The sequence below is a fragment of the Lactuca virosa genome, chromosome 9, assembly GCF_052849685.1.
Source record: "Lactuca virosa cultivar CGN04683 chromosome 9, Lactuca_virosa_CGN04683_v6, whole genome shotgun sequence".
Classification (NCBI taxonomy): domain Eukaryota; kingdom Viridiplantae; phylum Streptophyta; class Magnoliopsida; order Asterales; family Asteraceae; genus Lactuca; species Lactuca virosa.
In genome coordinates this window covers 189,874,813-189,900,215 of record NC_136434.1, presented here as the reverse complement: position 1 = coordinate 189,900,215, position 25,403 = coordinate 189,874,813, and the positions used below count along the sequence as shown (strand labels likewise).

Sequence of the window (25,403 nt, the reverse complement as noted above, 5' to 3'; positions counted from 1 at the left end):
TGCCTCACTCCCCCAAATGCCGAAACCTAAACCCGACCAAACTTAGTCAATAATCCTCGACGATCTCGAACAAACAATGGAATCTGCCCCTGAATCCGCTTAGTCTTCTAACTCTCTTTTTTTTAATCTATCCACATGTGCCCCCTTGATCATATCCACCAATGGCCAGATAACCGTCATCCTCAAGCAAACATCTCGGATCGGAGCACTTGCCGTCTTATGGCTCAAAGCATAGGCCACCACATTGGCCTTCCCGGGATGATACAAATCTCGCGGTCATAATCTTTCACCACATTTAACCATCTCATCTGCCGTATATTCAGATTCTGCTCATCCAACGAATATTTCAAACTCTTATGATCTGTGAAAATGGTGCATCAGATCCCATATAAGTAATACCTCCAAATCTTGAGGGCAAATAACACTGCCCCCAATTCCAGGTCATGAGTGGGTTAATTCACCTCATGTAGCTTCAACTGCCTCGAGGCGTAAGCAATCACATGTCCCCTCTGCATCAGGACAACTCCCAAACCCGAAATATAAGCGTCAGAATACACCACAAAATCATCTAATCCCTCGGGTAGCGACAAAATCGAGGCCTCACATAATTTCTGTTTCAAGGTATTGAATGCCAATTGTTGATCTGGACCCTACCGAAAGAGGGTCAAAGGTACTTTAATCTTGGAGAAATCCTGGATAAATCTCCTATAGTACCCCGCCAGACCCAAGAAACTATGGATCTCGGATGCATTATTGGGAACCTCCCAACGCATTACCGACTCAATCTTGGTCGGATCCACCAAGATACCCTCTTGGTTGATGATGTGCCCAAAAAACTACACCTCATGCAACCAAAACTCACATTTGGTGAATTTGGCATAAAGCCTCTCCCTCCTTAAGGTCTCCAACACCTCCCTCAAATGATGCTCGTGCTGCTCCTTGGTCATAGAGTAGACCATTATATCATCAATTAAAAAGATCACAGACCGACCCAACATCGACATGCAAACCCGGTTCATGAGATCCATGAACGTTGCGGGAGCATTGGTGAGCCCAAATGGCATCACCACAAACTCGTAATGACCATAATGAGTTCTGAAGACCGTCTTCAGTATATCCTCATCCCTAATCCTCATCTGATGATACCCTGACCGAAGATCAATCTTGGAAAACGAAGATGCACCCTGGAGTTGATCAAATAAGTCATCAATCCTTGGAAGCTGGTAACGGTTCTTCACCATCAACTTGTTCAACTCCCGATAATCAATACACATCCTATGTGACCCATCCTTCTTTTTCACGAACAGGATCGGTGCTCCCCACGGGGAACTGCTCGGATGAATAAATCTCCTGTCTAGCAGCTCCTGCAGCTGCGTAGACAACTCTTGCATCTCAGGAGGAGCTAGACGATACAGCGCCTTGGCTATCAGAGCCGCACCAGACATCAAATCAATTTGGAACTCTACCTGCCTCTCGTGAGGCACCCCAGGCAAATCCTCTAGAAAAACATCAGAAAAAATCTCGCACAATATGTACCCTGCTCAAGTCTGACATGGCGTCTACCCTTGAATCTGAGACATAGGCCAGAAACCCAGAAACAGAGAGTTGGCCCATGCGAGGCTCTCACTCCATGAATAACCAGTTCTCCCCCACTTGGGGTTCGAACTCTCACAACTGCCATTTGCAATCTATCACGACCCCATTGGGCCCCAGCCAGTCCATCCCAATGATTACTTTCAATCCTATTAAGAGAATCGGTACCAAATCAATAGGAAACCTCTCGTCGAACATATTCAGAACAATCCTCCAAAATACCCTCGCAGCGCTCACGATACGGTCATCCACAATCTCCACCTCGAGTGGGGAATCCAAAGTCCCCAGAGCATCTCAAAACTTCATGTTGAGTGCAAGAGATACAAATGACTAGGTAGCCCCCGAACCAAAAAGAACATGAGCCGACAGTCCATTGACAAAAAAGGTCCCTATACAAGATCATAACAACATGAACATAACAATAAAATAAATAAGACAAAAATAGATCACATAACAGTCACGACATCTGGCGCTGCTCGGACCTCCTCTGTGTTCAGCTAAAATGCACGGCTTTTCACCGCAGAATCCTCCATTTTGACCTGGCGCCCATCAGTAATCCTCATTGTTGCGGGCGCGGGTGCCGCCACTGCTCCTAAAATCAACCTCAGATAATCGACCTTTTTATGACCTGTCTGGTTGTAGTGAAAACAAATCAAGCCCTTCTTGGGGCAATCCCTGCTCATGTGGCCCGGCTGGCCACAAGCATAACATACCGTGCCTGCTACCCGACAGGCTCCACTGTGTGGCTTGCGGCACTTGGCACAACAGCCCCGGCCCTGCTGGCCCCTACTGGGAGGATCGGAGGTCTTAGGCTTCTTTGCCTGACCCACTGCTGCCTGAACCTACTCCGACTTCCGTTTCGTTCGGAGCTCCAACACAATTTCCCATTCCCGGACCTTCTCCACCATGTCATTCAGGGTTTTGCACCTCGAAAAGCTCAGGAACTCACGGATATCATCCCTCGGAATGGAGTGATACCTCGTCTTCTTCATCTCCTCATCTGCAACAATGCCTTCTCTCTGAACTTTGAACTTTGTTGTGATCTCCACCACAGTATTGCGAAACCAACAATGCCCTCTCTCTGAACTTTGTTGTGATCTCCACCACAGTCTCTGCCGTCTGTTAAAGATCCAGAAATTCCCTCACTAATCGTTGCACCTCAATGGTCGGTGCAAACTCCAGATCAAACCTCTGCACAAACTCCTCCCAAGACATCTCAACCACACCCACTAATCCTACCTCACGGGTAACCTCCTCCCACCAATCTCGCACCCGATCTCCCAGCATACAAGTAGCACTCGGTTCCTGGTATGTAATTTATTTTGTTGTATTTTGCATTTTTGGCCTAGGACTCGGCGAGTTCAAGGCCCAACTCGTCGAGTAGGAGTGAGATTGGACGCGGGACTTAAGTGATGGACTCGTCGAGTCGGCGGCCAGACTCGACGAGTAAGCTCTGACTGGACAAAACCCTAATCTGAGGGTTCCCACCACTCGCCCCTATTGCTCCCAAAGACCCTCCATAGCAAACCCTAGCCGAGTGTGTGAAGATCTAAAGGCATTTTTGGTGATTTTGGTGGTTTTGTTCACAAGGAAGAAGGAAGAGCATAGAAGGATCAAGAGGAAACTGAAGGATTTGAGTTTGGTTCATCATTTGCAGTCTTTGAAAGGTATAAAGTATGTACCTTGCTTACTTGTTTGTTAGATCCCTTTTTGGGGAGGATTTAGGGCTTTTAAGCCATATAAGGTGACCAACCATGATTTGCAAACATGGTTGGGGGTCAAGACTTCGGATCTAGCACTTGGGGAGAGTCACTAGGAAGATTTGGGTTGCTTTTGCACCCAAGGAAGGCCCCGTGCAACAAAAGAGCCATTTTAGAGCCTTTTTGGTTCAAAAGTCCCATGCATGCACGTAAAGTTCGTAACTTTACGTGCTAGATCGAGCTTAGGGGCTTGGATCTATCATTTAGACAAATGGTGTACATCAGAAATCGAGGATTTAGGGTGTGGGCGTTATCGACTCGGCGAGTCCGTTCTTGGGACTCGACGAGTCCAAGGCTTTGTGTCTCATATCTGTTGAGGGTCAAATAACTCAGATGGGTGTTACAAGCGTTATAGCAAGACAGAAAGAGTGACCCAACGCATTGGACTTAGTTTTAGACCTGGAGTTCATGGGATTCGACGAGTGCTAGAACAGACTCGGCGAGTCCAAGGCAATCTTCTTATGTTTGAAGATGAACTCGACGAGTTGTTCATACAACTCGGCGAGTCAAGGTCAGGACTTGTTCATCAGTTGAAGGTGAACTCGACGAGTTGTTCATACGACTCGGCGAGTCGGATGAAGGTTCATTGATGTTCATAAAGAGGGGGAACTCGTCGAGTCGTTGCCAAACTCGACGAGTCAAGTCGTAGATAAGGACGAGTAAAGGGAAGGGACTCGACGAGTTGACGGCCCAACTCGGCGAGTCGGGTCAACTGGAAGTTGACTTTGACTTGGACTTGGTTGGGGGTAAAATAGTCATTTTACCCTAAGAGTAGATATCAGATTCTGACTGGGTGTTTTGTGGGGATTGTAGCCGGAGGATTTCCGGAGCAACAGCAGACAGAGGTTTCCCGCACAGATTATCAGCAGCTACTCGTACAAGGTGAGTTACCTTCCAGTAGGGGTGGGTCTAAGGTCACAATGTCGGCCCACCAAAGAGGGGTATTTAGAAGATGATTGTCTTTGTGATAATTATCTTGGTCTGGTTACGTGGGTTGGTCATGAGTTTTATCTGTATGATATGTTACGTGTATAATAGGGATTAGTTTCCCTGACAGCGGTCCTTAGGACCTAAGGGTAGGTCAGTACCCGGATACGCCTGACTGTATGTTTATATCTTGTTGTTGTATGCTAGTGGTAGGGGGTGGAATAGTCCCCAGTTACCGGTTGAAAGATATCGATGACAGTTATCGGTTGAAAGATACCGATGATGATTACCGGTTGAAAGATACCGATGATGATTACCGGTTGAAAGATACCGACGATGATTACCGGTTGAAAGATACTGATGATATTGTATGGTATGTGGTATGATGGGGGAACTCACTAAGCTTTGTGCTTACGGTTTTGGTTTTGGTTTCAGGTACCTCTTCGTCTAAGGGGAAGGAGCCCGCGGCATAGCATCGCATCACACACACACATGATTCCGCATCAGACTTTCTGGAATTGTACTCTGATTTTCCTTAGTTTTGATGTCATGGTTTGGGACACAACATTATGATTTGGTAATGTGTTGCTTTATTGACAGTGTTATGGTAAAATGTTTTAAAAATTATTAATTTAAAAATGAAATTTTCGGGCTTGAATTTTGGGATGTTACAAGTTGGTATCAGAGCCCTGGTTTGAGGGATTCGGACACACCCTCGGGGGTGTTTGGACTCAAACCGAGGGACTAAAAGATTTTTACAAGGAAAAATGGTTTTCTAAAATCTAAATGGAAGGATTTTAAGAAAGACGAAGTGTGTGATGCATGCGACCGGCCAGGCTCAAGTAAGTTTTCCCCAAGATACCCATACTTGCTATGTTATGCTATATGGTTTTGATTCAGAAAACTACATGCTAGAATAGGACTAAGGATCTAGGAGGATGCCTTGTGTGCCTGATATATATGATTCTGAGAATTGCATGCTAGTTAGGGCTAAGGGTCTAGGGAGGATGCCTTATACGCCTGTTGTATGAGCTGTATGCTAGGACTGTTTAGTCAGCAGTAGGATGGCCTATGTAGGTTATGCCTGATTTGGTTACCCAATGCACGAATGCTGCTTGCTTTGTGCTATGGGGGTTCTGGCCATCTTCAACTAGCTAAGGAACGGATATGTAACAGTATCTTCAAGTTAGTTAGGGGGAAGTGGTGGGGACTCCTAGTGCAGCTGATGGCGGAGGGTAGGTCGGAGAGTGCCCTAGGGAAGCCTAGGATGAGGTCAGTGCAAAGGGTATCGGTAAAAGGGGCTTGGTGAAGTCGAAGCAATCCTTGAGGAAAGTACGGGTAGATGTGGAAGGTAGTATGGGCCCGTACTACTGAAAGCAGAGGACCCGTACTCAAATCAAGGAGGGCCTAGATGGAAACTGGAAAGTTGGAAAGTATGCGAGACCTCCGAAAAGTATATGTGACCCTGACATTCGTATGTTTATTTTCAGAATGGTGGTCATGCGACATGGAGCAGGAGGTTCAGGATCTGGGTCAGGATCGGGCTCGGGCGCAGGATCCGAGCATGTGGATGATGGGTTACGCGAGTTCATCGCGTCCGAGATCACGAGAGGTATCCTTGATGCGACGCTGGTTATCTTCAGGTCGATCAAGGAAGGGATCATTGAGCTGATGGAGGATCGCCTCAGGGCGTTCAGGAGTGACATGACGGCCAGCCAGTCAGGATCACGCACACTATCCTTTAAGGACTTCAGAGGGAGTGGTGCGCCGGATTTCCATGGGGGGAAAGACCCCATTACTGCTAGGAGATGGATCGTAGACATCGAGTCTGCGCAGCTGACGAGCTTCTGCCCGGAAGGGTCAAAGGTCCGTTTCGCTGTAGGGTGTTTGAGAGACAGGGCCAGAGATTGGAAGGAGTCGGTTGGCGACTCTCTGGGAGCCTCGGCTGTTGAGGCTATGACCTGGTCAGACTTTGTGACCAGATTCAGGGCGGAGTTTGCGCCAGTTGTGGAGCTTCAGCAGCTGGCCAAGGAGTTCTTGGACATGAGACAGACTACGGACACTGTGGCGGAGATCACCGCCAAGTTCCGGGAGACGGCATTGCTGGTGCCCCAGTATGCGGGTGATGAGGACATGAAGAGGACCCGCTACCATGACATGCTACGAGCTGACATCCGGGAGCATCTCAGTTTCTCAGCTTACCCTACCCTGGATTCCATGATTGCCAGGGCTAGGGAGAGGGAGATTGATCTGGAGCACATTCGGAAGAGGAAGGAAGCGGAGGGGCTGACGACGGGGGCTTCGGGGGAGAAGCCCAAGGGATCCGATGGTAGGCCGAAAGGCCAGTCAGGGCGGGACCGCTGTGGGAAATGCGGTCGGTCACACGAGGGAGCTTGTCGCACTGGGCCATGTTCAGGCTGCTATAAGTGTGGCAAGGTTGGGCATTTTGGCAGAGATTGTACTGCCCCTACTCTTACGATTCAGATATCAGACCTGATTTGCTTTCATTGCAATCAGAAGGGCCACAAAAAGGCCAATTGCCCTAGATTGACAGCAGCAGCGGCGCCGGCAGTGGCGCCGACTCCAACGACAGCACGGGTTGTGGATGGCCGGAAGGCCAAGTTGGAGGCTCTAGTGGTTCGGAGCCGAGCATTTCAGCTGACAGCCGAGGAGGCACGCGCTGCACCCGATGTGGTGACAGGTATAATTTCTTATTTTTATGCTTTTATGTTATGTCGCTCTGATTTTGATATATTATGTGCCTTGCTTAGGATCGTTCCATGTGAACGGTATCCCAGTTCAGGTGTTGTTTGATTCGGGTGCCACTCGATCGTTTGTTTCTCTTGCGCTTAGCAAGAAGTTTTCGAAGTCTTCGGGCATGTTGGATTGCCCTCTAGAGGTCGAGATTGCGGACGACCGGTCGGTACGAGCGTCAGAGGTCTACCGGGATTGTGTTTTGAGGCTGTTCGAGGAACGTTACCTGGTGGACTTGGTTCCCATACCTTTGCGGGGGAACAAGGTTATTATTGGTATGGATTGGGTGAGCCCCAATGGGGCAGTGATTGACTGCGCGCAACAGTTAGTACGGATTAGGACCACATGTGGGGGAGAGCTGGTGGTTCAGGGCGAAAGGCCACAGCAAGGACCAACTTTATGTTCGACAGCGAGGGCTAGGCGCTACCTCCAGCAGGGTTGCACAGGTTATGTCGCCTATGTTATAGATACCAGGGAGGCGGGTAGGGCGACGGTGGGCGATGTGCCCGTGGTACGAGAGTTTGCAGACGTATTCCCCGAGGAGTTGCCTGGGATACCTCCGGAGCGACAGGTGGAGTTCAGGATCGACCTAGTCCCTGGTGCGGCTCTGATAGCCAAGGCACCGTATCGGTTGGCTCCTCCTGAGATGCAGGAGTTGTCTACACAGCTGCAGGAGCTGTTAGACAAGGGATTCATTAGACCGAGTAGTTCTCCCTGGGGAGCCCCGATTCTGTTTGTGAAGAAGAAGGACAGGTCGCATCGGATGTGTATGGATTATCGGGATATGAATAAGGTAACGGTGAAGAACTGTTACCCACTCCCGAGGATTGATGACCTCTTTGACCAGCTACAGGGAGCGTCTTGGTTCTCCAAGATTGATCTACGTTCAGGGTATCACCAGATGAGGGTAAGAGAGGAGGATGTGTAGAAGACTGCCTTTCGGACCCGTTATGATCACTATGAGTTTGTGGTGATGCCTTTCGGGCTCACCAACGCTCCTGCCGCGCTCATGGATCTCATTAACCGTGTGTGCAGGCCGATGCTGGATCGGTCTGTGATAGTTTTCATCAATGACATCTTGGTGTATTCCAAGACGCAGGAGGAGCACGAGGAGCATCTGCGAGAGGTTCTGGAGACTTTGAGAAGGGAGAACTTGTATGCTAAGTTCTCCAAGTGTGAGTTCTGGTTGCGCGAGGTGCAGTTTCTTGGGCACCTTGTCAACCAGAACGGGATTTCGGTAGATCCGGCCAAAGTGGAGGCCGTGATGAGATGAGAGGTTCCGAGGTCTCCATCTGAGATTCGGAGTTTCTTAGGATTAGCCGGCTACTATCGGAGATTCATCCAGGATTTCTCCAATAGAGTCGTACCCCTAACCAGGCTAACGGGGAAGGTCGTGGTCTTTCGTTGGGGGCCTGAGCAGCAGGCTGCATTTGAGACATTGAGGCAGAGATTGTGCGAGGCACCAATCTTAGCCCTGCCAGAGGGCATGGAGGATTTCGTCGTGTACTGTGATGCGTCCATCTCGGGTTTGGGCGCAATATTGATGATGAGAGGGCATGTCATTGCTTACGCTTCGAGGCAGCTGAAGCCTCACGAGGCGAACTACCCGACACATGATTTGGAGCTGGGGGCTGTTGTGTTCGCCCTCAAGATTTGGCGTCATTACCTCTATGGGGTTCGTTGTACGATTTACACGGACCACAAGAACCTGAGGTATCTCATGGACCAGCCAAATCTGAATATGAGGCAGCGTCGGTGGCTTGATGTGGTAAAGGATTATGACTGTGAGATCCTCTACCACCCGGGAAAGGCCAATGTGGTGGCCGACGCGCTTAGCCGCAAGGCAGCGCCTATCAGGGATATCTGTTTGAGGATGACAGTGGTGACTCCGCTTTTGGAGCAGATTCGGGAGGCCCAGCAGGAGGCCATGAAGGAGGAACATCGGAAGAGCGAGCGGATTGTGGGACAAGTTTCCTCCTTCGACTATGACAGCCGAGGATTATTGACACTACACCGTAGGGTGTGGGTGCTGTACCACGGGGCTGTGCGCCAGGTTCTGATGGAGGAGGCACACAAATCTCGATTCTCCATTCTTCCCGGGGCGACGAAGATGTATAGGGATCTTCGCCTGGACTATTGGTGGCCCTGCATGAAGCGGGATGTAGCATGGTACGTGGAGCGGTGCTTGACCTGCAGGAAGGTCAAGGCCGAGCACCAGAGGCCACACGACAAGATGCAGCCGTTGGATATTCCGTTGTGGAAATGGGAGGACATTACGATGGATTTTATCACAAAGCTTCCCAGGACTGCGCGAGGGGTGGATTCGATTTGGGTCATCGTCGATCGATTGACCAAGAGCGCTCATTTTATTCCGATTCAGGAGAGCATCTCGGCCGAGAAGCTGGCCGACATCTATATCAGAGAGGTGGTGGTGCGGTACGGGGTGCCAGTGTCTGTGATTTCAGACAAAGATGTTCGGTTCACTTCCAGGTTTTGGAAGAAGTTTCATGACGAGCTGGGTACTCGTCTGCATTTTAGCACCGCCTTCCACCTTCAGACCGATGGTCAGAGTGAGCGAACCATCCAGACTTTGGAGGACATGTTGCGGGCGTGTGTCTTAGACTTCGGAGGTAGTTGGGATACTTACCTTCCGTTGGCTAAATTCTCATACAACAATAGTTATCACGCGAGTATCGATCGTCCTCCCTTCGAGATGTTGTACAGGAGGAAGTGCAGGACCCTGATATGTTGGGGCGAGGTTGGCCAGAGGGTAATGGGAAGCACCAAAGTAGTGCTCAAGACGACAGAGAGGATTCAGCAGGTCCGGAACAGGCTTCAGACCGCTCAGAGTCGGCAGAAAAGTTATGCCGATAAGCGCCGATCAGACCTGGAGTTCCAGGTCGGGGATATGGTTCTCCTAAAGGTGTCGCCATGGAAGGGCGTCATCCGATTCAGGAAACGGGGCAAGTTGGGCCCCAGGTACATTGGACCATTCAGGGTCCTAGCCAGAGTGGGCAAGGTGGCGTATAGGTTGGATCTGCCAGCCGAACTCAGCCAGATCCACAGCACTTTCCACGTCTCCCAGTTGCGTAAGTGCCTGGTGGACGACTCTGCAGTGGTACCCTTAGAGGATATTCAGGTTGATGACAGCCTAAATTATATTGAGCGGCCAGTGGCGATCCTCGACCGGAAGTCGAAGGATCTGAGGAATAAGAAGGTGGAACTAGTGAAGGTGCAATGGCAGCACCGGAAGGGCTCGGAGTGGACTTGGGAGCCAGTGGATGAGATGATGGAGCATTACCCAGAACTTTTCCAAGAACGTGCAGTAGACTTCGAGGAAGAAGTATGAAATAAGTGGGGGAGATTTGTAGCACTCGGTTCCTGGTATGTAATTTATTTTGTTGTATTTTGCATTTTTGGCCTAGGACTCGGCGAGTTGAAGGCCCAACTCGTCGAGTAGGAGTAAGATTGGACGCGGGAGTTAAGTGATGGACTCGTCGATTCGGCGGCCAGACTCGATGAGTAGGCTCTGACTGGACAAAACCCTAATCTGAGGGTTTGCACCCTATTTAATCATCTTTTTCAGCCACCACTAGCCCCTATTGCTCCCAAAGACCCTCCATAGCAAACCCTAGCCGAGTGTGTGAAGATCTAAAGGAATTTGTGGTGATTTTGGTGGTTTTGTTCACAAGGAAGAAGGAAGAGCGTAGAAGGATCAAGAGGAAACTAAAGGATTCGAGTTTGGTTCATCATTTGCTGTCTTTGAAAGGTATAAAGTATGTACCTTGCTTACTTGTTTGTTAGATCCCTTTTTGGGGAGGATTTTGGGCTTTTAAGCCATATGAGGTGACCAACCATGATTTGCAAACATGGTTGGGGGTCAAGACTTCGGATCTAGCACATGGGGAGAGTCACAAGGCAGATTTGGGTTGCTTTTGCACCCAAGGAAGGCCCCATGCAACAAAAGAGCCATTTTAGAGCCTTTTTGGCTCAAAAGTCCCATGCATGCACGTAAAGTTTGTAACTTTATGTGCTAGATCGAGCTTAGGGGCTTAGATCTATCATTCGGACAAATGTTGTACATCAGAAATCGAGGATTTAGGGTGTGGGTGTTATCGACTCGGCGAGTCCGTTCTTGGGACTCGACGAGTCCAAGGCTTTGAGTCCCATATCTGTTGAGGGTCAAAGAACTCATTTGGGTGTTAGAAGGGTTGTAGCAGGACAGAAAGAGTGACCCAACGCATTGGACTTAGTTTTAGACCTAGATTTCATGGGACTCGACGAGTGCTAGAATAGACTCAGCGAGTCCAAGGCAATCTTCTTATGTTTGAAGATGAACTCGACGAGTTGTTCATACAACTCGGCGAGTCAAGGTCAGGACGTGTTCATCAGTTGATGGTGAAATCGACGAGTTGTTCATACAACTCGGCGAGTCGGATGAAGGTTCATTGATGTTCGTAAAGAGGGGGAACTCGTCGAGTCGTTGCCAAACTCGACGAGTCAAGTCGTGGACAAGGACGAGTAAAGGGAAGGGACTCGACGAGTTGACGGGCCAACTCGGCAAGTCGGGTCAACTGGAAGTTGACTTTGACTTGGACTTGGTTGGGGGTAAAATAGTCATTTTACCCTAAGAGTAGATATCAGATTCTGACTGAGTGTTTTGTGGGGATTGTAGCCGGAGGATTTTCGGAGCAGCAGCAGACAGAGGTTTCCGGCACAGATTATCAGCAGCTACTCGTATGAGGTGAGTTACCTTCCAGTAGGGTGGGTCTAAGGCCACAATGCCGGCCCACCAAAGAGGGGTATTTAGAAGATGATTGTCTTTGTGATAATTATCTTGGTCTGGTTACGTGCTTTGGTCATGAGTTTTATCTGTATGATATGTTACGTGTATAATAGGGATTAGTTTCCCTGACAGCGGTTCTTAGGACCGAAGGGTAGGTCAGTACTCGGATATGCCTGATTGTATGTTTATATCTTGTTGTTGTATGCTAGTGGTAGGGGTGGAATAGTCCCCAGTTACCGGTTGAAAGATACCGATGACAGTTACCGGTTGAAAGATACCGATGATGATTACCGGTTGAAAGATACCGATGATGATTACCGGTTGAAAGATACAGATGATGATTACCGGTTGAAAGATACCGACGATGATTACCGGTTGAAAGATGCCGATGATATTGTATTGTATGTGGTATAATGGGGGAACTCACTAAGTTTTGAGCTTACGGTTTCGGTTTTAGTTTCAGTTACCTCTTCGTCTAAGGGGAAGGAGTCGGCGGCGTAGCATCGCATCACACACACATACACATGATTCCGCATCGGACATTCTCGGATTGTACTCTGATTTTCCTTAGTTTTGATGTCATGGTTTAGGACACAACATTAGGATTTTGTAATGTGTTACTTTATTGACAGTGTTATGGTAAAATGTTTTAAAAATTATTAATTTAAAAATGAAAGTTTCAGGCTTGAATTTTGGGATGTTACAATACAAGACGCGAACCCCACCTTTTCCGCCTCTGGGCAAAAGCTCGTGCGCTAGACATTCTCCATGTCTGCAACCCATCGATGACTAGTGATGGGGTCCCTAACTCCAAAGAACACAGGCACCCCACACGCCTTGAACTCCTGAAATGAGGGAGTTCGATTCCAATCTGACCCGCAGCAATCTCGGCTCGAAAAGACCTGAGCCACTCCTCCATAATTTGTAACATCCGGACTCCCAGGTATATTATTTACGTGTTTAATTTTGGGATTTATTGAGTGAGTCGACGAGTTGTGAGTCCAACTCGTCGAGTAGATTCGAGTTGACTGCATGGAATTAATGAGCGGACTCGATGAGTCAGAGAGCCGACTTGCCGAGTAGGTGCTGTGTACTGAAACCCTAAATCCCCGGGTTTGGGACCTATATAAGGGAACTAATAGCCTCATCTTCGGCTCATCGGCAGCCCAACCTTCTTGTGTGAAACCCTAAAAGTGTGTGGTGATCTATGAGAGTGTCCAAGCTAATCTTGAGAAATTTTAATGCATCTTTTGAGGAGAAGGGGAGTTGTCCATCAAGGAACAAGGAGGAGCGGTTGGATCAAGGGCCAATTCGTCCAAAGCTTCAAGGGGAAGGTAAAAAGCCTGCTCCTTTCTCATTCTTATGGTTAGATCTCATCATTTTGGAAGGTTAGGGTTTATACCACCTTTATTTGGGACTTCGAGCTTACAGAGTTGTCTTGAGGTTTAGACCTCAGATATAGACCTTGTGAGGTCACTAGAGTCCAAAGGTCCCAACTTTATTCACCTGTATGAAGGATATTGTGCTTGACCCATTGTGAGAGCATGTTTTGGTATGTTGGAGCAAAACTACCATGCATGAACATAAAGATCGAAGCTTTACATGACAATGGAGTCTTGGGATGCTAGATCTAGTGCTTGGAGTGGTAGAGCGTCTTTGAATCGTCTGAATGAGAAATCAGATTGAAGGGACTCGTCGAATCTATGAGCTGACTCGACGAGTCGGCTGGGGTTTTTCCCCGATGAGTCTGGACATGGGTGACGCGACGAGTTGGCGAGGCAACTCGACGAGTCAAGGTGGATTTTTGCGATATGGCAGAAGAAACAAGATGACTCGACGAGTCACCTAGATACACTCGACGAGTTTGACTTCTATGGACTTTAGGGTTTGGTCATACATGAGTAATGGAGACCATGGAGGGGTAAAATGGTCTTTTACCCAATCCAATAGCAACAGAGAGAGAGGGCAACATTTTGGTATATTGAGTATGAAAAGAGTATTAATTAGAGATATTTATCCTATGTGTTAGGCGGAGGCTATATCGAGATTTCCGGGTGCGAGATTGTTACTTGTTAGCTTTCGAGGTGAGTCTTCTCACTATACTTACCATGAGTGGTATCGTCGTGTGACTGAGGTGTCTTATGTGCTTACTTGTGTATTGTGATATTTTGCATCATGTCTTTGTAATTTATGTCGAGTATTATTATTATGATCTTATTGAGTTAGGACCGGACGGTCCACCCGAGTTATGGGACCGCAGGGTCCCACTGAGACACATTGACCAGAGGGTCTTATCTGATTATAGCCATGAGAGGCTACTGAGATATGTGTAGTATTTTGGGGAAATCACTAATCTTTGTGCTGACCGTGTTATGTGATATGTGTTTCAGGTGCTTTTCATGATATCGGGAAGGCGCCGGCTCGATTATACACACGAGAGAAAGAGTTATGTTTGGAAGATCCTGGATTTGTGATAAACGAATTTTAAAAAAAAAATGTGTTGATAAATTGTTACTTGTGATTTTGAGGATATGTGACATGTGTTTATTGAATTTTGAAATGAAAAATTTGTTTGAAAATTTATGGTGTTACATAATCTCCATGATCCCCTCCTTGACGCTACCAAAGATCATCGGGGTAGCGTCAAGAATGCCATGAGTAACCTTAGTCGCGATAAGATCATGTAGCCTCTCATAATTGAACTCTACACCAGAGCCTAAACATGATCCTGATCCTGATCCTAAACTCGAACCTCCTCATATAATCATCACCATAATCAACTAAAAAAATACAACATAAATAGCAATTGATAAGGAAGTTCGAAGGGATTCCTCCTCACATGACTCCTTCGAGCTTCCAGATTTGTCGTTGTTTCAGGTATAGGTCATGTGTTTCAGTAGTACGGGCCCAATACTACCTTCCACATCTACATGTACCTTCCCCAAGGCCATACCTGATGCCTCTAATTTACCCAACCACAAATAACATGACCCACGGAACATAACAAAAATTCAGATCCTAGACTATTTTAGGATTTATCAATCCTCACCGAACCATAAATCTAATCAATCATAGCAGGTTGCCATATACATGCAAGTGATACACAAATAGAATCACATAGACTGTCAAATAAAGCTTCTACCCTAAACCACAACAAAACAAGGAACAGGAATAAGGCAGAATCCATCATTCTAGGGCTATGCAATCCTAGACATATACAACTTTGAAAGAATACACTTAGCAAATAATCAATTCAACATCAATCTCCAATAATATATCTATAGTGCGGCTAATACATTTGGAACATTTACTTAAGCTCGGCCGATTACGTGTGAAAATTGTTTTCAGAAAAAAAACATAACTTTTGTTTCTTTTGGGAAAAAAAATTACCATTTCCTCGGTTTGAGTTCTGACACACCCGAGATTGTACACGAATCCCTCAAACCAAGGCTCTGATACCAACTTGTAACAGCCCAAAAATTCAGATAAATTTTTTCATTTAATATTTAAAAACTATAACCATATTTTGCTTTCCAAAATTCCATTACATAAACTCGTGTCCATAAAATCAGAGTATCCAAAATAATGAATGTGGAAATACTAGGAGTGCATGCTGCACCATCAAGCTGGGCCCTTGCTCTTTGAACCAGAAGTACCTGAAACACCCAACAAAACTGTAAGGAATGCTTAGTGAGTTCCCAAAATACACAACATATAACCACGTAATGCCATGCAACATATATACATACGATTGCCATGGACTCCCTCCATGGTCTTCATCTGTAATGTCATGGACTACACCCACAGTCTTACATCCAAGGGCCACGGGCTCCCCCCACGGTCTTACCAAGTGTCGTTGGCTCCCCCCATGGTCTTCACATAAGACATAACATGCCAAGTAACAAAACCATTGCATATTCAACTACTGAAACCTCATATCCAGTAATGGGCCAACATTGGTGCCTTCGACCCATTGGTATAGTGAGAAGACTCACCTCAGTCTGCGGAAAACAATAGTTGCTCGACTACCAGTCCAAAATCTCACACTGAATAAATATACAAATAACCCTAGTTTAGATTATAACACAACCTAGTCAAAGAGCCCAAAATCTTAAGTCCAATTCCCTCCATGATGGCCCAAAAGTCTTTCCTTCACTAATGGGCGTAGGAGCAAAGTCTAAAACTATAATGGGCCACATGGCCCAATAAGGCCCATACATGACATCAATAGCCCAAAATAATTCCTAAGGCCCATCTACCCCGATCGGTCCAGGCCTAAGGCTAAGTGGAGTTCAATTGGTCCAAAAGCCCACCGGTAGCCTAACACCTACAATAGAGTGTATGCCCAGCATACCTTAGAATTACGCTTAGCGTACTGGGTTCTTCGATTGTACGAGCGGCATACAGGTCGGTACGCCCGGCGTACAAGCGGGTAAAGCAAAACATCCATTAAGTGCTTAATACACGAAGACTTTACGATCCAAATCCAGATCTAGGTCGCTTGTAAGGTCCTAGGGCATAAAATTGCTAAGTTTATGCCCTTGCATGCCAAGAGAGAACATAATACCTTATTTAATCCATTAAGTCTCATTTTAAGCTCTTAAGCTCATGCAAGAAGTCACCACTCATGGGTTTTATGTACTCTAACATTCAGTGGCGAGTCTAGAACCTAAAACCACATGGTTCACTATTTAAATTAAATAGACAAAAAAATATCAAAAAAAATCTATTGCGGGTTCGGATCGGGTTCAGTTATATAAGTAAAAAAAAGATTTAAAGTTATTACAATTGCACCCGACGAGGTCTTATAGCTTGATACAATTTCACAATCGTGTCATTACTAATACTTCCTAAAACATTTTTTCAATATATGACACCAAACTATCACTTAAAAATTGATCACCCATTTTGTTGCGTACATCAGTCTTTACCAACTTCATTGCTGAAAATGTGTGTTCCACACTCACTGTTGCAACGGATAAGATCAATGCAAGTTTCAAGAGAATATAAACCTTAGGATATATTATATGCTTCTGTACTTCGACCATCTTTTTGGCAAGTTCCCCAATGTTCTTCTATTGATTAAATCTTTCATCTTCTCGCACATCCTTAATGTAATTTTTAAGTTCAACTTCAAGAATTTGAAGATCATATTCTGTTCAAAACTCTTCCTGATAAAGTGTAGGCATTTCCATTAGTTAATCCAAATCAAAGGCTTTGAAAGACTCACGTGGGCACAAACAAGCTATGCAAAGAAGTAATTTCGTATTGGCTTCATTAAAGCGATGGTTAAGCTCTTGGAGTTGCATATCAATCACCGCCTTAAATACATCAACATGATAGTGGTGCAAGTTATTAACCTGAAAATAAAATGAATCTTTAATATGCAAATGAGAAAACACAATAAATAAATCAAGTTGGTAATATCAAACGTTACTAACATGTGAACCTCTTCGACGACTGAATTCGTCATAATATTCATTTTCCAAATCCACGATTCTAACATCGTGTTTATCACAAAATAAAGTAACATTCCCTAAAAGTGGTTCCCATCCTAAATCTCTAATTTATTGAGTTTCTTTTTTAGAGCTACTTACTTGATTCATCGCATTTACGATGATCTTTTCTTTGTAATGTTGTATTCGGATGATCTATGACTCCCAAGATATCAACCATCAAGTGTAGACAAAACACAAAATCAAAGGACTTTAATAACCTTAAGATGCGAATTGCTTCAGCTTTACGATCACGATCACTATTATCCTTACCAAGGTCTTCAAGTACTTCACTAATGGAAAAATAGATGTTCTGGATATTCAATAGAGATGAAAAATGAGAACCCCATCGAGTATCAGATGGTCGTTTGATACCCACTTCTTGATTGAAATTGGTACCACTCTCAAGTTCACCTAAAATTTACCATATAAATAATTAATTAGCATAACATAAATACAAAATATTTTAATAATAAATTTAGTACAATTATAAAGCAAACCTTCAACCAATGCTTCCAAAACTTTATCTGCTTGTTGTTTTCTTAAATTATCTCGTCGCTTGTAAGAAGATCCAATAATGTTTAACATCCAAGAAACCGCATCAAAGAAATCATTAACCTTCATGTGATTTTTTGCAACAAATACTAGGGCTAACTGTAACTGGTGAGCAAAACAATGAATAAAATATGCAGATTTTGTTTCATTAATAATCAAAGTCTTCAATCCATTAAATGCATCACTCATGTTACTAGGACCATCATAGCCTTGCCCTCTAATGCTAGTAGGACTCAAATTCTTTGAGAGTGCATCATAAATGGTAGCCTTTAGTGTCAAAGCTGAAGTGTCACTAACATGTCTAAGGCCAACAAACCTTTCTACAACTTCCCCCTTTTTATTTACAAACCTCAATATTAATGCCAATTGTTCTTTACAAGAAACATCACGTGACTCGTCTACTAGAATTGCAAAAAAAATCTTTCCCAAGATCTTCCTTAATAACATTCATAATTGTATCTGAACATGCCTGCCCGATATCTTTTTGGATATCACTGCATTTCAATTGTGTATTTTTGGAGCATTCTTTAACACAACACGATCTACCACATCACATCGATCAACTAACCATTGTAAAAGTTCAAGAAAGTTACCTTTATTATCTGAGTCGTCCTTCTCGTCATGACCACGAAATGCTAATTCTTGACGCAATAGGAATCTAACACAATCAATTGAAGTATTCAAACATGTACGATATTCTTTTTCTTGTAAAGCGATTTGTTTCTCAAAAGCAGATGTTATGGATTGCCTTTGGTTCATTAAATTTTGACACTTTTGGACAACAAGATTGTGTGGAGTTCCATCTTTATGATCATCTAGTCCTGATTTCCTATTCCAAGCTTTGAATCCAGATTTCACAAAACGATCTGATCCACCTTGGTTGGGTATATCGGATTTGAATAGATAACAACATAAGCAAAAGGCGACGTTCTCTTTTATACTATATTCTAACCAATATTAGTTGTCATCAAACCAATATATATTGATTCTTTGTTGTTTACCTCCAAAAGCATTTTGTGGAAACTTATAGTTTTGAGGTTGGAAAGGACCTTTTTGAAAGTATGCCCTTCTAATTTCATCTCTTTGATTCACATGATAGCATTCCATACCCGTTCATTCTACCGGATCAACAGGTAGTGAACTTAAATCAACTCTCACGTGCTTATGTTGCTCATTATCGTCTTCAACTGTTCTTTTTATCATTCTTTTGAAAAAGACTTGAATAAAGACATCCTTGATTTTAATTTCTAAAAGAAATAACAATCAAATAATTAAACAAATTAACAACAATAAAATAATCATATCACATTAATAGTATTAAGAGTATGAAACAATATACATTTAAAAAAAAACTAAATTATATACATTTGAACGGCCAAACAGTGAATAAAAATTATCATTACTCATATTGTGGTTTTAGATGAAAAAAGGAATTGGAAATACAATTCCTTCATATTTTATTGTTTAGAAAAAGATGAATATTTACCTATTGTGTTGTGTGGCTACTGGCTACGTAGGATATCCCAAATGCCCAATTCCCAAAAGTGCTTGAATGAAAGAAAAACTTAAACTCTTCTATGAATGGAATGTCGCCGATATTGACTCAATTTTTTTTTAATTTAATTTTTATTAGATTATGTATATCAGGATATACCCTAAATAAAAATATTGGGCTATTAACTTATAGGATATGCGCTTTAAAATCTTATTCATATATTTTTTCTTTACCAAATATAATAAGGTGGTTCATTTAATTTTTATATGGTAGGTCACTAAAAACTATTATATATACCTTGTAAAAAAAAAGGTGGGTCAAGTGACCCACCATAGTTGTATGTAAATTCGCCTCTCCTAACATTCCTATGGTGCACATACAAGCCTAATACTTTGGATCTAAGTTTTCTCTAATTATACATGCAATATTGGTTTCCAAAGCATGAAGCCTATACTAGCATACAAAATTTCATATATGAATGATAAAACTAGTTAGAAGATTACCATTTAATGTAGCTAGTAGAACTTTGGCCTTAAGAGAACTTAGCACCCCAAGTGTTGTGCCTCAAACAAGTCACAAACACGAATAAACAACTAGATGGATATGAGAGAGGTTATGGTGACTCAAAATCGGATTCTTCTTCTTGGAATGCAAGAGGTAACTGATTTTAGGCTTAGAGTTACATATATATAGTGTACAAATTCCAAGAATCATGAGTAATCCTAATTCGTACACTTAAGCTGATGATCCATGCATTTGATTTGGACTAATACTTCATGGATTAACCCATAAGCTTATCCCATCACAAATCAGTCATGGATCATTAGCCCAATCCATATGTACCAATTTAATTAGTCTCTTTTGATCACGAAATTAATTCTTGACCGATACTAATTAAATGATATGATTTTTCAATTAATATATTATACTTATAATATATTAGTAAATCACAAATAACCTCTTTCTCAAATATCCATCTATCAAATTTTTCTGGTGAAGGCAACCCGAAATGGACCATTCTACTATAGGGTCAAGTACATACCAATTATAGTTATGGGCATAGACACCTAATCCAACAGTCTCCCACTTGGATAAGTCTAATAACTATAATTGCCAATGCAACTTAAAATCCGATTAACAATCATAACTCTCAAAAAGTCGTTGTCATACTCTGATGCGTCCGTTAGATAAGTGATCATATAGTCCTCTGTTCTTCAAGATATCGTGTGGACAAAGACATGGATTATAGTCATACTCATTGTCCAACAGTTTGTTTCCCGATTTCTGATTTGTTTGACATAGAACTTAATTGAACACATCAATTGAGTCCTGACCGGGCCCGACACATAAGTCAAAAAAAATCGTCGAGGGGCCCAAGATATCGCTATTGATCCTATTAGGATAAAAGGAACAGATAAACTTCGACTTATATTCTTGTAGTATTTATTCGTTAAATCATACACAACAGTACGTTTTATAACATCAAGTTACTGATGTGTTTTCGCACTGTCGATGTACAACCAACTCATAATCAACAACTCGTATATATGGGTTTGAAGACTATATGATTTTATCATCTCACAATCACTCGTGATAAATTCCATGAAGTGATTCACGTGAGTGTGGGTTTAGTCCAATACTCAAATCTTATTTCAAGAGTACTCATGAATGTTTGTAGCAAATTTGCTATGTCTAACACCTTAGACAATCTTACAAAAACCCATTCATGACAATCTACTTTCATAGCCTACTTCCAAAGTATTATCGATTGTGGATGGTTTGAATAACCTTATTATTCTAGAAGTCAAAACATGCAAAAATGAAACAATAGTAAGCAATTGACACAAGATAGTAACTTTACTTATAAGTAAAACTCCTTTTATTCAATCATCAAATGTCAATTACATTTCAGCTATTATAAGTTTCTAAATGTCTATCTAATCACTAAAAACTAATATCGTCCTTCAGCCCGATACTTCTAGCGTGCTGCAAGTGCTTAACCCTACTCGGTCCCTTCGTAAGGGGGGCTGTTGTGTTCTCATCTGACGGTACCCCCTTCATTACGAGGATTCCTTCTTCTACTCGATGTCTTATGAAGTGATATTTTCTGTCGATGTGCCTGGATCTGCCATGATCCCTGGGTTCCTTGGCTAAGGCGACTGCACCTTCGTTGTCACAGAAAATCTCCATAGGCTCCTTTATAGCTGGTACAACTCCAAGGTCTCTGATGAAGTTCTTAAGCAATATCGCCTCCTTCAACACTTCACTTGCTGCTATATACTCTGATTCGCACGTTGAATCAGCTACAGTCTCCTATTTGGAACTTTTCCAAGTTACTGCTCCTCCATTTAAGGTGAATATCCAGCCCGAATGAGAGCGGAAATTATCTATGTCGGTCTGAAAGCTGGCATCACTATATCCTGTCACTCTCAAGTCATCACCCCCACCGAGGGTGAGGACCCAGTCCTTAGTCCTCCGCAGGTACTTAAGAATGTTCTTTACCGTAGTCCAATGAGCTTTACCAGGATTCCCTTAATATCTACTAACCATGCTCAAAGAAAAGGCTACATCAGGGAGAGTACAAGTCATAGCATACATGATCGAGCCAACTGCAGAAGCATATGGTATTCGACTCATTTCTGCTATTTCAGGATCTGTACTCGGACGCTGAGTCTTAATCAGTTTGGTACTACTCTGGATAGGTAATTATCCTTTCTTGGATTCCTCCATGCTGAAACGCTTCAACACTTTGTCCAAGTAGGTGCTTTGACTAAGTCCAATTAGTCTTTTACACCTGTTTCTCAATATCCTTATTCCTAGAATATAAGCAACTTCCCCAAGGTCCTTCATAGCAAAACACTTCCCAAGCCAGGACTTAACCTCCTGCAAGGTTGGGATGTCGTTTCCTGTGAGCAGTATGTCATCCACATACAATACCAGAAAGTTAACTATACTCCCACTCGCTTTGACATATACGCAGGACTCATCTTCGCTTCTCAAAAAACCAAACTCTTTGACTTTCTCATCAGAACAAAGATTCCATCTGCGAGATGCTTGTTTCAATCCATAGATGGATTTCTCAAGCTTATACACTCTATTAGGGTACTGCGCATTGACAAAACCCTCTGGCTGACACATGTAAACATCTTCATCCAACTTCCCATTAAGGAAAGCGGTTTTTACATCTATTTGCCATATTTCATAATCATGAAATGCAGCAATGGCTATCATAACCCTTATAGATTTAATCTTCATTATTGGTGAGAAGGTCTCATCATAGTCAACTCCAGGAGTTTGAGTAAACCCCTTCGTAACCAATCATGTGACAACCCGATATTTCAAGTCAATGTAATGTTCAAAAAAAAATACTAATATTAAACTATATTTGATGTAATAAAATGGCATCAAAAATGAAGTGATCTAAAGTCTCATTTGGGTTGCATAAAATGTTAGATATATTGTCAAGGTTTCCAAATATATACAGAACACCCAAATCCGAGTTATAACGAGGAAGTTATGACCAATCGAAAATCCGCGACACAACCGGTAAAACACCGTTAAGCGTAAAAGTGAACCTTCAATAAAATACTTTTTAGCCTTAGGTATCTAAACGAAAGTCGTAGGTTATGTTAAACCATGAGCATACATAAAAAGAACGCCCAAATCTAACTTCGTATGAGGAAGTTATGATTTTTCTAAGGTTTCAGAACAGCAGTAGACAGCTAAAAAACTCGAAATAAAGATCGAGTGATTTTTAGCCGACGCAACCTAAACGAGAATTGAAGGTCTCGACAATAGTAGTACAACGGTAAAAAGATAGATGAAAACGGACATCGGATGAAGAAGTTATGGATTTTTAACAAAATTATCTTTTCCCGGCCTACTTAAAATATAATATTAAAAATTAAAATCAAAATTAGCCGACAGAGTCTAAATGAAAGTTGTAGAGTATATTCTCACCTACGCGTGGATATAAAGAACGTCGAAATCGGAGCTTGTATGCGAGAGATATGAATTTCGGAAGTTCGAGGCATGCACACCAACCTTATCCGAAACTCACAACGTGAGCAAGAGAGACTCACGACGTGAGTCTATGACTGATGTGTGCCAGAGCTAGACCACCAGTCGTCGCGTCTACGGGCCAAACTCACGACGTGAGCCATCCCATGCTCACGACGTGAATCCTGAGAATTCACCCTATAAATAGCATGCGAGGGTTCCGACTCTCATTGCTCATTTCCCTTTTCTCTCTCAGTTCTACTCCACATTTAGCACCCCGAGACGACCCCGACACCCCGGTTACAAATCCAAGCCCCGATGAAGGTCCGAAGCGCCGAGAATCCCGAGAAACTTACCACTTCCCGGTCGAAGTGTTGCCCGAGAAAAACTCATTTTCTTCAAATCACCACATTTTCCAGGTGAGTTCATACCCCTACATTTTCACGTCTTTTTCATGTTTTAGGGGGGGGGGGAATACAAGTGAAACACGAGATAAACTCACACTTAAAACGCACGTCGTTAGAAATGTTTTCAAATACTTTATCTAGATTTTGTTTATGGATGATTAAACAACATTAATACCAATGTTACACTTCACATGCAAAGTTGATATTACACCAAGTTTTTATCACCGAATGGAACACATGTTCGGAAAAACTATAATGGGTATAGTTTACGGGTTATTCATTACATCATTACGTAAACATTGTGAAAATGAAATACTTTCATCTACATGAAATATAGACTTTTCTTTTCGTAAATCTATTAATACTAAGTGTTGTGAGACATTCAACTTCAACGTACTCACAAGTACGCATTTCAAGTCCTGTATTATAAACCATAATCTCTTGGAGGGAGAGCGTGATACTTGTGTATAGATCTATACGGGATTGACAATCCCGCACCTAAACTGTTAGCTACAGTTAGACCGGCAGGTCTGGGGTGACAAACGTCATAACACTACAACGCCTGAAGAATGTTGTTACAGGCAGTCTGGGTCAATAGCATGGTTATAAAACTCACACGGAAGTATTAAAATAATTTTGATTTACGAGACTCTTGAATGCATTCAGTAAATACATTATTTGAGTATAAATACACTTTCACCATTTTGAGCACGAAAGATACTATTGTACTCCAGCCTATGGAACTTTTTCAAACTATATGTAGAAAATATTGGATTTTCTGGAAAACAGGTTCAGTAATTTTTACTAAAGGACATACAAATTTCAGTACAAAAACGCTTATGAACTCACCAACTTAATTGTTGACACTTTTTCAAAACTACTTGTATTTCTCAGGGAATCAGTAATGCATGTAACCATCAGCTTTTGGAGAAGGAACGCTAAGGCGTCTGTTATCAAAACATTTTAAATCATCATATTTGTAATATTCTTTTGAAACATGTATTACACACAACAATGTAAGTTTTTATTATATTTATGATGGTTGTGTTTACTTTCTTTACAATATTCAACTGTTATGATACTACGTGAAGTCACCCACCCCCGAATGTTTCCGCCATTCTGGTTTGGGGGTGTGACAGATTGGTATCAGAGCATTGTTTATAGTGAACTAAGTATATCGAACCACATAAGATATACAAACTATAAATGCAAAGGGACCAAAAACCCTCTGACAAAACGTTTTCATAAACGATACTTGTAATAAATTAAAATGATATATATATATATATATATATATATATATATATATATATATATATATATATATAGATATATATATATATATATATATATATATATATATATATATATATATATATATTATTAAAAGTATAAATACACTCATGCATCGGTCTCGTATCATAGCAACAATTTTATAAAAGTATTAAGGCAAGTTGCGACACTACGACTAGGCTTCGGGGTATGTAATCAAATGGAGAATAAATATAGCCTGATCAACTATATTTATCTTGGATATGACCAACGTACATCGAGGAATGGTCTTAGTGAGCAACAAGTCGAAAACTTACCAAAGAAAATACTTGAATCAAACTTACAAATTTGAAATACTAT

The 25,403-nt window shown here is 42.8% G+C and overlaps 2 protein-coding genes across 2 annotated transcripts; both read right to left on the bottom strand.

Moving 5' to 3' along the window:
• Positions 1-17,018: 17,018 nt before the first annotated feature.
• LOC145140125 (uncharacterized) lies at positions 17,019-18,317 on the bottom strand. Its single transcript, XM_079073719.1, has 4 exons — positions 17,816-18,317; positions 17,537-17,729; positions 17,262-17,319; positions 17,019-17,180 (listed from the first exon to the last, which is right to left on the bottom strand). Exons 1-4 carry the CDS (start codon positions 18,315-18,317, stop codon positions 17,019-17,021), a joined length of 915 nt encoding a protein of 304 aa, XP_078929845.1.
• A 54-nt stretch (positions 18,318-18,371) lies between these two features.
• Positions 18,372-18,977, bottom strand: LOC145140124 (uncharacterized). Its single transcript, XM_079073718.1, has 2 exons — positions 18,872-18,977; positions 18,372-18,817 (listed from the first exon to the last, which is right to left on the bottom strand). Exons 1-2 carry the CDS (start codon positions 18,975-18,977, stop codon positions 18,372-18,374), a joined length of 552 nt encoding a protein of 183 aa, XP_078929844.1.
• Positions 18,978-25,403: the final 6,426 nt, after the last annotated feature.